At 46.6% G+C, this 13,864-nt stretch overlaps 1 protein-coding gene across 1 annotated transcript in view; it reads left to right on the plus strand.

Moving 5' to 3' along the window:
• Positions 1-422: 422 nt before the first annotated feature.
• The window catches only part of LOC124799142 (transcription factor Maf-like), an 18,514-nt gene continuing 5,072 nt past the window's right edge, over positions 423-13,864 (plus strand). The window contains exon 1 of the mRNA XM_047262678.1: positions 423-597. Within this exon, the coding sequence (XP_047118634.1) occupies positions 423-597 (175 nt within the window). The remainder of the gene's footprint in view (positions 598-13,864) is intronic.

The following is a 13,864-nucleotide window of genomic DNA, read 5'->3' on the forward strand; positions in this document are numbered from 1 at the left end:
ATGCGTTTGAAATTTGTACCGTTTGCTCGAATGCAAGTATTGCATCGCTCAATCATCCTTTCACGCCCTACCCCAACCGCTGCACGTGCATCGAGATACGTCATGTGGTGACGTCACATGTTCAACATTTCTCTTCCATTTTTGGTGTATTTGCGACCCCAGGTGTCTTACATTACATTACTTATCTCAGCGTCAGCTACTTTGTTTCTGGGTTTTTAAACGTTAATAAGAATTACTATTATACGATGGCAAATTCGCAGAATTTCTGGCTTGCACGAAGGCGAATCGACCGTCTTTCTTGTGGCGCATCACTTGGAACTGAGCGGTAAGTGGTGCAGGTACACAGTGTATAGCAGCGCACAGTGGTGTGTGGGGTAACGAGCGGCTCGTCTCCCCCGGAGTGAGCTACGCTACGCTACGGTATGGCGCGCGAGTTACGGCCGGGGTCAACAGCGTGCATCACGCACAAACACACGCCGCAATATAGCGGCGGCGGCGCTGCACCTGCCGCCTGCCCCTGCGTGCACGCAGCCCGGCGCGCGTCAGCCCGCGACTGGCGTCAACAGCGCCGGCTGCACCCCTCTGCTGGAACAGGACGTCAGCAGCTGCGTTCACCGTCCTCCACCGGCCACTGAGCTCACCCAAAACTAACGTCTGCTTTTTTCAGCATACTGGCGGAAACGACGGAATCTTGTGATTAAACCAAAGACGGAGTGTTCACACACTAATCACCAGCAAACTAAAATGACGAAAAGAAATTTAGACCTCAACGTCGTGTCAGGTTCAGCAGATAAGAGACGGAACACAAGTTTGAAATACGAAAGAAGGGGAATGATACCGCGTGCGGCCTTATATATTTAACCGGTCCACCATTGCTGCAAAGGATGTAGGATAATTACGGCAAGCCTCTGTCAAGATGGGTGGACAGGAACTTGAACCTGGCGCTTTTCAAATACGTACTTAATATTTAAACATTTTAAAAAGGCATGTAGTCAACTTTTGGAAATTTGTAAGCGATGATTCACAAAATACTTTTGACGCGACACCCGGACGTTATCGGACTTAATAGTACACGCCACCAAAAAGCCCTGAGATACAGGATGCCTTTTGGCTAACGGTGTTCTCTCTGAGGCTGATCGAGTGGAAACCTTATGGACAAGCCTCATTCTCCCCCTTGGTCTCATTCATTGATGTGTCGCCATAACAAGCCCTTATTTTATTTCTTCGGTGAATGTGCAAAAAAGAAAAAAAAGAAAAAAACCGAAACTTGTCTAAATGCGTATCGATTTATTTATTTATTTAATGGGAGCATACAAAAACTAGTCTACCAACCGTTCCGTAGTATTCAATTCCAATTGCAGTCTCAACCGCATAAGCATCACCCTTGTTTGATCACCACGCCTTACGACTGTCTACAATTATTATTACACGTAACTCCATAATTTCTCGTAACTGAGTTAAATAATTTTGGATGGTAAACAAGGGAAACAGTTGTCAACGCCAAGATTGGTTCGAAAATCAGAGAGATTTACTAGGTTTGGCTCCTACTGGAGGCACCATGCCCTTCTACGCCGTTCAGCCAACCAGGCAGCTAGTGATCTCAAGCGATTACAAAAGAGATTATTACGTAGCTACAGAATGCAATTATTCAGTGCCGCAAGTGTCTAACACATGTTACTCTAAAACGACCGCAGCATTAAAATTCGCGACGCCGGGTTCCCTCTTAGCGTTTCCGTTCTGAATAGTTCTTGTGTACCGACTCGCCACACATCGTAGTCCGTAACACATTCCATTCGTAACAATACCTATTTGGATTATCTCTGTCTGCTCTGGGACCGAAATTCTAAGATAATGGGCATCCGACATCAATATTATAGATGCACCTGTCGCACGGCGCGACGAGAGGATCAGAGTAAATAAAATCTATATATCGATGGAGGTATCGTCATTAGCCGTAATCGGGCACTGAAATAATTCCATGGTTAAAGTTGAAAATTTGTTCCAGGCCGGGAGTCGAACCCTGATTTCACACTTTAATCGAGCAGTGGTCTTACCCACCTCGTCTATCCGAGCATGCTAATTGTCCGACCCAAGTTCCTAACTTATCGCACACTGCTAAGTGCGTCAGAGTCGATTTACCTCATTTGCACACAACGCCGCACCTGGTAGCCGCGCGGTCAGAGGCGCCTTGCCATGGTTCGCGCGGCTCCACTCGTCGGAAGCTCGAGTCCTCCCTGGGGCATGGGAGTGTGTTTTATCCTTACCGGAAGTTAGATTAAGTAGCGTGTAAACCGAGGGACCGATGACCTCAGCAGTTTAGTCCTACAGAAACTTACCACAAATTTCCAAAAATTTGCTCGCAACGTTTCCCGTACTTCCGCAAGAGGTTCTGACGCTATTGTGCATCCGCACTGAGGATATGACAGCAGTCAAGCTTACAGATATACACTGAAGCGCCAAAGAAACTGACATAGGCATGCGTATTCAAATACAGAGGTATGTAAACAGGTGGAATACGGCGTAGCCGTCGGCAACGCCTATATAAGACAACAAGTGTCTGTCGCAGTTGTTAGATCGGTTACTGCTGCTACAATGGCAGATAATCAAGATTCAAGTGAGACTGAACGTGGTGTTACAGTCGGCGCATGAGCGATGGGGCACAACATCTCCGAGGCAGCGATGAAGTGGGGATTTTCCCGTACGACCATTTCACGAGAGTATAGTGAATCTCAGGAATGCGGTAACACATCTAATCTCCGACATCGCTGCGGCAGGAAAAAGATCCTGCAAGAACGGGACCAACGACGACTGAAGAGAATCGTTCAACGTGACAGAAGTGCGACTCTTCCGTAAACTGCTGCATATTTCGATGCTGGGCCATCAACAAGTGTCAGCGTGCGAACCATTCAACGAAAAATCATCGATATGGGCTTTCGGAGCCGAAGGCCTACTCGCGTACCCATGTTGACTGCACTACACAAAGCTTCACGCCTCGCCTGGGCCCGTCAACACCGACATTGGACTGTTGATGACTGGAAACATGCTGCCTGGTCGGACGGATCTAGTTTCAAATTGTATAGAGCGGATAGACGCATACGGGTATGGAGACAACCTCATGAATCCATGGAGCCTGACTGTCAGCAGGGGACTGTTCGAGCTGGTGGAGGCTCTGTTATGGTGTGGAGCGTGTGCAGTTGGAGTGATATGGGACCCCTGATACGTCTAGAGACGACTGTGACAGGTAATACGTACGTAAACATCCTGTCTAATCACCAGCATCCATTCATGTCCATTGTGCATTCCGACGGACTTTGGCAATCCCAGCAGGACAATGCGACACCCCATACGTCCAGTATTGCTACAGAGTGGCTTCAGGAACACTCTTCTGAGTTTGAACACTTCCGCTGACCACCAAATTCCCCAGACATGAAAGTTATTGAACATATCTGGGATGCCTTGCAACTTGCTGTTCAGAAGAGATCTCCACCCCCGCGTACTCTTACGGATTTATGGACAGCCTTGCAGGATTCATGGTGTCAATTCCCTCCAGCACTACTTCAGACATTAGTCGAGTCCATGCCACGTCGTGTTGCGGCACTCCTGCGTACTCGCGGGGACCTTCTCGATATTACGCAGGTGTATCAGTTCTTTGAGTCTTCAGTGTTATATATATATCTATGGCATCTGTTCTGTGTGACATGTCCGACAGAACAGAAATCATCCATGTAAATGAAATCTATTCAAACGGATCTCAAGGATCTACCACTCCTTTGGACACTGAACGGTCGTCTGCTAGTGACATACTGATAATATATAACCTTTGTTCTGAGTACTAATCTCGCTAACGCTTCCATCTCCTGAAGACAGCCGCAGGAGTGATATCGCAAAACATCATTATAATACACCCTATCAAGTCCAGACAGACGGACACTGAAGTAGCGACCATGCGCTCCAAGTAGCGACCATGCGCTCCTGTCTCTCTTCCAGTGCTGCTGGCAGTAATGAATTCCCTCAAAGTCATTTTTAAAGCACCATTCTGCACCTACATGTAAACGTAAATAATACTCATGCTGTCTCCTGAAGTATAGAGTGGAGATCGCGACAGCTAGTATTAAGAAATGTGTTGCCCTGTTCCTTACCATTCGCGCGACCTAAGTTTTAAAATTTGGTAGTTTATACTAATCATGTACTCTAGAGTCAAGGTTGACGAGAATGACGACTGAGTTACGATTGTAACTAAACCGAGTCTGAAAATACTGTACGGGAAGCTGCTTTGGCAGGGATTAGGATTCACCCATTAGTTGCCGAGGTATCCATTAGGGAATCACATACTTTAACCTCTTAGCAACGCCATCTGTGTGTCTCAGAGAAAACTAGGATGTTTACGTCTTTCACAGGACGGAGAGTGTAGAAGCTAACATAAAGTGAGTGCTTTCTGTTGACCACACTTGCTTATTTTCCTGCTCCACTCACCACTTCTTATCACAATTGCGAAACGCGAGTTTTGAAGGCAGATCAGGAGTTGCTGATCGAGGCTTAATTTGGTCGTACTGCATTTGTAGGTGACTGTTGATTACGATAACAGCATTTTTTTCGTATCAGCCTAATTTGTGTGGGTACAGTGGAAACAGGCACATAAAGCCCCATTTGGGGGCTCACACCTGATATTGACAGGAATTTCAGCTCATATTTTGTAAATACCATAGTAAATACCATTTTACAAGAAATAGTTCGATAAATGCTTCTTTCTTTGAAAGAACTTGAAGACTCGTGAATTCCCAGAACTTCTGAGATTCTGAGAGTGAAGATGACGGCCGGCCGGTGTGGCCGTGCGGTTCTAGGCGCTACAGTCTGGAGCCGGGCGACCGCTACGGTCGCAAGTTCGAATCCTGCCTCGGGCATGGATGTGTGTGATGTCCTTAGGTTAGTTAGGTTTAATTAGTTCTAAGTTCTAGGCGACTGATGACCTCAGAAGTTAGATCGCATAGTGCTCAGAGCCATTTTTTGAAGATGACGGCAACAATGGTTCTATAGACATCGTGGAACTTCCTCCAGGATGGTGTGACACCATAATGCAGATATGCTAACTGAAGATTTTGTCAATTTTGTAGATTGTAAATATGAAGTGACGATTCTTTCGGTGAACGTCAAGATGTTTAGGTTAATGTTGGAGGGGAAAGTTAGGGATACGCAATATCGTTTGAAGAGAGTAAGCTTGCGAATGTTTAGAAGAAAGATATTATCGTCCCTCAACCTAAACTGATCACAGAGTATTACAAGCATAAGGGAGGAGTGGGACAGGATGGAACGGAAACGTCCAAAAATACAGAATCAAAATAAGATGTAAAGGTGGTACTTCCCTTTGCTCACCAACGCCACAGACCTAGTGTTGGTGAGCTCCTAGGTACTGTTTTGTCTCACCAACGATAACATTTCCTTGCTGTATAACACATGGATGGTTCCCAGGACACATCTGATCCAAAAATGACTGGTCAGAAATCCTCAAAGAATCGTGTTCCTGTTGGCATTAGAACATCCGAAAAACACACTCGAACGCACAGAAATGGTCAGAAAAGAGACATGTGAAGTATGTGCGAAAAAAGCAAAAAAATAATGCTGTAAATGCGATGTGGGACTACACAGGGAATGCTGTGAACAGCGGCATTACAGATAGATGGTGTGTGTCATGATTCTCATTTGAGGATCGGACTAAAATTTTAAATTCCTCAAAGAATGCTGCTGCCGTACTTGAAATGTGTGTTTTTCTTCCTATCTGGATGTAAGTGAATAGTAATAAAAATTTAGTGGTTAACACGTTAAGAAAACCTAACAGATGGATTAGTAGATTTTTGAAATAGCATAGCAGTGACAGCACTTCCACCAAAAAACATCATCTTCATCCGATCGTTGATGAAGACAGTTTTCCGACGTTACACACGCCACGGTAGGATCTTGCAGTAATAACCCTAACGTGTTTACACAGTATCTCCCCTGACTCTCTAATGTCCTTCCATTCGATTACGTAGAAGGAGGAGGAGATTAGTGTTTTTAACGTCCCGTCGACAACGAGGTCATTAGAGACGGAGCGCAAGCTCGGGTGAGAGAAGGATGGGGAAGGATATCGGCCGTGCCCTTTCAAAGGAACCATCCCGGCATTTGCCTGAAGCGATTTAGGGAAATCACGGAAAACCTAAATCAGGATGGCCGCAGCCGGGATTGAACCGTCGTCCTCCCGAATGCGAGTCCAGTGTGCTAACCGCTGCGCCACCTCGCTCGGTGATTACGTAGAGAACAGGACTCACAGCATAAGAGAAAACTTCTCCATTCAGAAGAGGTCTAACTTGTGCAGGTGACATGGTCATCCGTTTACTCCCGAACACCACGAGCCATAAGCTTTATTGGCTTGGCATCTGAGTTGCCCCTCTAGTAGGCGCCCCTGTTGTGCTTTGACGTAGTGTGTCGACTAATCCCGAGGCATATTCTATGGGATGTTCTCACACTACTTCAATAGCCTTTCGCTATTCGCAAAAAGAGTCAGAGAAGCACGTGAAGAAAATTTAAAAAATACAATAATAACATTAAATGCGAACATTTTTAGGTTAGGCTTTACCGTGACTGTTACAGACATTAAATGAAACAACAAGTTCACTGTTACCAGTCACCGTTTTATTTATTTCCACGACGCGTTTCGAAGGTTTAAACCTCCATCATCGGGTGGATTTACATAAGTAAGTATTACATTTGTGTGTGTGTTGTGTTACGATTTTTTGGAGGAACTTGTGGCACTGCCTAGTGGAGAAACGAGACACTATTTCAGAATATGGTTTAGGATTACTTTTGACGAAAAATTAAACTGATATCTAATGGTAAACATTAAATAAGTAAACTACAGTACCTTCACTATTCTGAAATAGTGTCTCGTTTCTCCACTAGGCAGTGCCACAAGTTCCTCCAAAAAATCGTAACACAACACACACACAAATGTAATACTTACTTATGTAAATCCACCCGATGGTGGAGGTTTAAACCTTCGAAACGCGTCGTGGAAATAAATAAAACGGTGACTGGTAACATTGAACTTGTTGTTTCATTTAATAACAATAATAAAAGCTCAAAAAACCTACAATAATCAATCATTTTTAGCAGCTATAACTAGTTTTCATATTCTTTTTCTACTTTCCCCGCGCTATTTACAGAGAGTTCAAAAAGAAGTTTCGAATACTTTGAAAGGTGGTAGTACTCTTCGTTACAGGAAAAATAAGTCCAATAAACATGGATCCGGAAACGCATACTTTTCGAGATACACACGTGTTTACCGGAGCGGCTGCGCGACGATTGGTTGAGGATATCAGCACAGTCGTTGCATTGGCGCTTTGTCAAATGTGTCGGCAGGGTATCATGATGTCTTACCCACAGTACTCTACCTACCATTAGGTGGTATGCAGTCAGTTGTGAGGTTCGAGTCGTGCTGTATGGCTCTGAGCACTATGGGACTTAACATCAGAGGTCATTAGTCCCCTAGAATTTAGAACTACTTAAACCTAACTAACCTAAGGACGTCACACACATCCATGCCAGAGGCAGGATTCGAACCTGCGACCGGAGCAGTCGCCCGGTTCCAGACTGAAGCGCCTAGAACCGCTCGGCCACACCGGCCGGCAGTCGTGTTGTAGGCTATGTTGGTTTTCGTTGTGTTTGTTTGCCTCACTGTACAGCACTGTCAACTTTGGGTGCGTATCATGGTGATTTACCTTTTCTAAATGCGGATTCATTTACATGTTTGCTCTTATTGTGCTGTTTCTACGTACAAATGGTGTAGTACATTTACAGTTTCTCTCTTCCGCCACTTGTTAGCAGTGGACGCCTACTACTCGACAAGTGAAACGGCGGATACGATGTTCTGATATGATTTAGCAAACCGACGTAGCCTGGGAGCTCGTGCCCTCTAGGCTGAAAAATATCTAGAGCACAGAGTGCCCTCTGATAAGCTGTTCGACAGATTTTTCCTACGTCTGAGGACACAGGTGCCTTTGCACCACGGAAGACTGACAGTGGAAGGCCCCGCAGAGTTTGCACGTCTGACGTGGAGGTGCGTCTGCTACGTTCGATGAAAGAAACCTCTGCGCTCAGTGTCCGATAATTATCAGCAGTAGAAGACCTGTCGCACTCTCTTATATGGGGGGTACTTCATGAACAATTGCTGTACCCATCTCATCTACAGCGCGTTCAAGCCCTAAGGCCACAGGATCATCATGGCAGAAGGCGATTCTGTCAATGACTGTTGCAGAAGTGTGCCGCAGATCCATTGTTCACATCCAGAATTTTATTTACCGATGAGGTAAAAAAAAGAATTATCAACTGTATACCATTAAGAGTGTAACAATGACAAGTCTTTGCTGTTAGATTCAGAAGCATCCGACCCACTATACATTTCAAGGCGGTGGGTTACTCTGTACTGTTAATGAAATAAATAAATAATACATGGTTCACAAGAGATGGTGTTGTGAATTTCCACAACCAGCACGTATGGGCAGACGTAAATCCGCAAGTAATTCAGGAAAGAGGGCATCAACACCGATTCTCAGTCAACGTATGAGCAAGCGTATTTGGCGATAGATTAATAGGCCCATACGTACTATCACAAAAGTTAACTGGGGCGCATTATTTAGAGTTTCTCATTAATGTATTGCCTACCTTGCAGGAGGCTGCGCAATTGGAGCAATGAATACAAACGTGATTCATGCATGATGGCGCACCAGCACGCTTTCGTCACAATTTTCACGAACATCTGACGCAAACACTTCTGGACCGCTGGATCGGTCGAGGGAGGCGGGGATGGCACACCTTGACCTGCTCGTTTCCCAGACCTCAATCCCCTAGCCTTTCGATTATAGGGACACTTGAAGGAATTTGTCTACACCACGCCAATCAACGATGTGTGGACAGTACGGGTCACGTCTTCAATGGGTGCCAGCATGCACAACGCCCGGGTATACTTAAAAAGGTGCGTCGTTCCTTACGCCGGAGGGCAGAGGAGTGCATTGTCATGGATGCACACCACGTTGAACACCTCCTGTAAACACGAGTTTATTGCAGGAAATACGTATTTCCAAACCCATGTTTATTGGACGTATCTCAGAAAGTGTGCATTTCCGGAACCATGTTTATTAGACTTATTTTTCTCGTTTCGATGAGTACTACCACCTCTCAAAGTATTCGACAGTATTTTTTGAACACCCTGTATAAAGCACATGCTCACCAGGCCGTGTCGTGTCGAATATCGTACGCCACTGGCGGTAAATTATGCTAATCGAGGTTTAGTTGAATCGAGTTTAAGAACGTTTCTAGTATCCCTCATTATAATAATTGTTTATGTCAGCTTCTACTAATTTTTTTCTCGAGAACAACTGTACTCGCATTCGGTAAAAGCTTTTTCAAATGCCGACCATCATTCCTGATTGAAAATGAGTATTTCGGCCGCTCACAAAAACAGCCAGTATCTCACCCTTCTACTTTCCAAGCTTTACCGAAGCTCTCCTGCGCAACATTAATTCTCCAAGGGTGTGGTTCAGCCATTTCTCAGGGATATCGTTTCTTCCGTGAGTGTTAGTATCTCATTTCTTGGCCGTGCCTGTGGGCTTTCCTTTGGCCACTGTCTCCAACAAGGTACTGTTTCTGGAGGAAGGAGGCTTCCTTGAGCCTGGAGCCGAAGGGCCAGGTCTTCCACCAATCCTCCAGAATGGCTTGTGACCAGAGCCTACAAAGCCGGGCGATTACTTCCTCAGTGACGGTCGGTGTTTCCAACATCTTTGCACAAAAAGTTATTAACGCCCCTCCACGAAGCAGCAGCTTACAGGAGCGCTACAAGCAGGAGCAGGGAACGGACAATGAGAATGCCTCCTGTGGTGTACGGGAAGTTGTATAAGTTGAGTGACTACAGGAGGAAACAAGATAACTTAGACAAAATTTCTAGTTCCTGTGGTACATGGCAGCTAGCTCTAAATGTAGAGGCTCTGAGCACTATGGGACTTAACATCTATGGTCATCAGTCCCCTAGAACTTAGAACTACTTAAACCTAACTAGCCTAAGGACAGCACACAACACCCAGCCATCACGAGGCAGAGAAAATCCCTGACCCCGCCGGGAATCGAACCCGGGAACCCGGGCGTCCGAAGCGAGAACGCTACCGCACGACCACGAGATGCGGACCCTAAATGTAGAAAAATGTAAATTAATGCCGATAAGTTGGAAAAACATACCCATAATGTTCAAATACGATATCAATAGTCTCCTGCTTGACAGTCAGGTCTTTTAAATATCTGGGTGTAACTTTGTAAAGCGATATGAAATGAACCGAGGATGTGAGAATTGTGGTAGGGAAGGCGAATGATCAACTTTGGTTTATCGGGAGAATTTTGGGAAGGTCTTGTTGATCTGTGCCACTGAGAATCGACAGTAGAGGGCGTCAGACGGTGACGTAAACGCCATCAACGAAACCCTTCCTTTCCCTGGGGCGTTGATTCCCATACATTCGCGGTCGAAAACGACAGCTGGCAGTGCTACGAGAAACAGAAAGATGTTCTTGACAACATCTGACATTGCTGGCATCCCTGGACGTTTCAGCCGTTCTCTAAGGACACTGTGGGGATGATTTCGCATCGAACGTGGTCGCTCCCCTTTGAAGTGCAGCAATTTTTGCTCCTGTGTACAGGCTGGAACCACTACGGACCGTTCAAAACCACTCAACGAAATACGAACTTCCTCCGAAGCAGCGACGGTACTTACGCTTTTTCAGTTCTCTTATTGAGTGATAACTCGGGAGCGCAGCATTAATATGCGCGTGAATAAAACGGCAAAGGGCCCTCTAACACATCCCCCCCCCCCCCCCCGCTCCCAGTTCGGCAAGACTCTCGGTGGTATCCATCCACAATTTTTGAGTACGTAACTTCAGGAATTTTAGACACCAAATCAGCCTAGCGCTGCTCTGGCTCCTGAAAGTTAGGCAACCCTTTCGACACTCGTTGGGTGCACTTTGCCTAACTTCAGGCGGGAGGTGCCTTTATGGACGTTTAACTTTCCACGATGACATTTCAAGATACCTGGCACCTCGTTGCAGATGTTTGCATTTATTTGTGTGTCGTGAAGGAGGTCGTTACTACAGCAATAGTAACAGAAGTTTTAAGACGGTTATTGTAAAACGTCATCAGCAAAGGAAAAATGTTTCCACGGGTAAATAACATGTAAATGTCTGAAGATGATGTCCACATAATACGAATGTTGTCTCAAAAACGCATGTTCTCAAGCAGAGTCTGTGGGCATGGCGTGTTGAAAAAGGGGTGCCAATCATATCGGTGCGTTATCCCATAAAGCACGAACATTAACGTCACGCACGCTACAGTTTTGACTTTATGCGCCAGGAGCACTGCTATCGCATCACGTGACGAGGCAGCCCGCGAGCTTAAGTATGTGAATCAAACTCGCAGGTCATCAAAGGTTACCCACGCCTGTCGTAATGCATGGTGATCACCACAGTCTTGACAGCAGTGACTCGAAGAGCAGAGTAATAGCGACCAGAGGGTTCGTTTCATTCTATCTGCGGCGCGGAGGGACGGCGAAAGTGGCACAGAAAGGAGGCTGGGTGCGCGCGAGTCAGCTGCAGTCCGCGGCGCCCTGGTGCGGTCCGAGGGCCTCCATTCAGCCGCTGCAGCAGGGGGAGCCGAAACACGAGCATACAAATTAAAGGAGACGTGACGGCCCGTCGGCAGCGGCGCCGAGCCACTGCGCGCCGCGCCGCTTTCATCTCTTTCCGGAAGACGGCATCGATTCCGCTAAAAGCCACGTCGAATCGTAGTGTGAGAGGCGCCGCCGGCCAAAATAAACTGCGACCGTTCCACCGGTGTGTCACACGCACAGCTTCCTAAGAGCTACTAGCATCTGGAAATCGAGACTCGCTACACCGGTGGCGGAAACTGTTTCCTTTTCTCGACAAGGAAGGTGCGCCGAGGCGAATGTGACACTTAAATCTCTCGCAGAATGAAACTTGTTTTGGCGTGAGAGCGGGCGGGCAGGCTTTAAGGAGAGCAGAGGAGCGGCTAGGAGAGGAGAGAGGAGTGTGCCGGGGCTGCCCTACACGCTGGATCAATAGGGCGGCGGTGACTGTCACCGTCGCCGGCGCACACCTGTCCGGGAGCCGCACACATTTGCGCCGCTCGTAACTCGCGACTCACGGCCGAGAGGAGCCACACACCGCAAGGAGGCTGCAGCCGGCGGGACGAGTGCCGAGGGGAGAAGTCGGCACCGGTACCCGTCTCGGTCACATCAGCGTGAAGGCTAGCGGCACTGCCGCTTAGAGAAATTAGGGGGTTCATCACGGAAGTGTTTCCGGACCCTTTATGTTGTGTTGTATATTAACTGCCTTGCAGTCGATATTAATATTAGCCTCCGAACTGTCTGAACCGATCTGCACGAACATTGGGATCTCGATAAGAATTCAAAATGGTGCAAAGTTTGGCAATTTACTTTAAATGTTCACAAATGTAAAACCGCGCACTTTAAAAAACGAAAAAAATATAATATCCTACGCCTAAACTATAAATGAATCACAAGTGACATCGCTCCACTCACACAAATACCTGTGTGTAACAGCTTGTACGGATACGAAATGGAACAATCACATACGTTCAGGATACTGGGAATTTGACATTAGTGTACAAAGGAGACAAAACTCATGTGAGCGGTCCTGGAATACTGCTCAAGTGTGTGACACCCCGTATCAAACAGGGCTAACAGGGAATAGCGAAAGGATACAAAGAAAAGCAACACGACTGGTCATCGGTTTTGTTAACCCATGTGAGGTACTGAAAAAACTGAACTGGTTAACATTAGGAGATAGACGTAAACTGTCCCCACAAAACCTACTCAAAGTTTCGAGAGCCAGCTTTAAATCGATAATCTAGGACTGCAAAACTTAAAGACGACACAGATCAAGTAACATAACGTATTACCAACTCAGTGGAAATTAATGAAGTTTGGGAGCATGTTGCCAGTCGTGCATAGGAAGTTCGACGTCACACAGTGTGAGATCAACGTGACTACAGCGCCAAACAGGACTGACCCGGATACACGAGGTAGTTGGAGGATCGGAAAAATACAGCGTGTGTCAATCAGCTAGCAGTTAAGGCGCACTGTGATTGTGTTCATTACAACACGGCCTGGAGACAACATTTGGATGAGTTCACACGGGAAAGAATCATCAGGAAACAGGAAAAAGGCCGAAATGCGACGAGTGTAGCCGAAAAATTTGGTACTGCTCACAAGACTGTTTCACGCGCATGGGCAGAGTTCCGAACCACGGGTACTGCTGCCCGAATGAGAGGAAGTGGTCGATCACTGTCAACTACAGCAGCGGATGACAGCTACGTAGTGCAACAGGCAAGAAAGGATCCACGCCAAATACCGGGTGCAGTTGCAACCACATTTAACACGACTGCAACGCACGCATTTAGCGCGCCACCGTGGCACGGCGACTGCATGGGGGAGGTCTCTTTGCCCGAAGACCAATGTGTTGTGTTCCCTTGTCAGCCGCAAATCGGCGGCACCGTTTGCGAAGTTGCCAAGAGCATAGAGACTCGACCAACGACGAGTAGTGTCGCGAGCTCTTTTAGGATGAGAGTACATTCCGTCTGAGTAGTGATTCTGGACGCACCATCATGCGGTAAGAGGTGGGAACACATAGTGCACCCACAAGCATTATCGAACATGATAGTTTTGGTGGTCCAGGTGATATGGAGTGGGGAAACATAATGTTGCATGGGCTTAATGATGTCCAAATTTCTGAATACAGTGCACTCACCGATCAAAGTT

Source organism: Schistocerca piceifrons, chromosome 5 (genome assembly GCF_021461385.2).
Source record: "Schistocerca piceifrons isolate TAMUIC-IGC-003096 chromosome 5, iqSchPice1.1, whole genome shotgun sequence".
NCBI lineage: Eukaryota > Metazoa > Arthropoda > Insecta > Orthoptera > Acrididae > Schistocerca > Schistocerca piceifrons.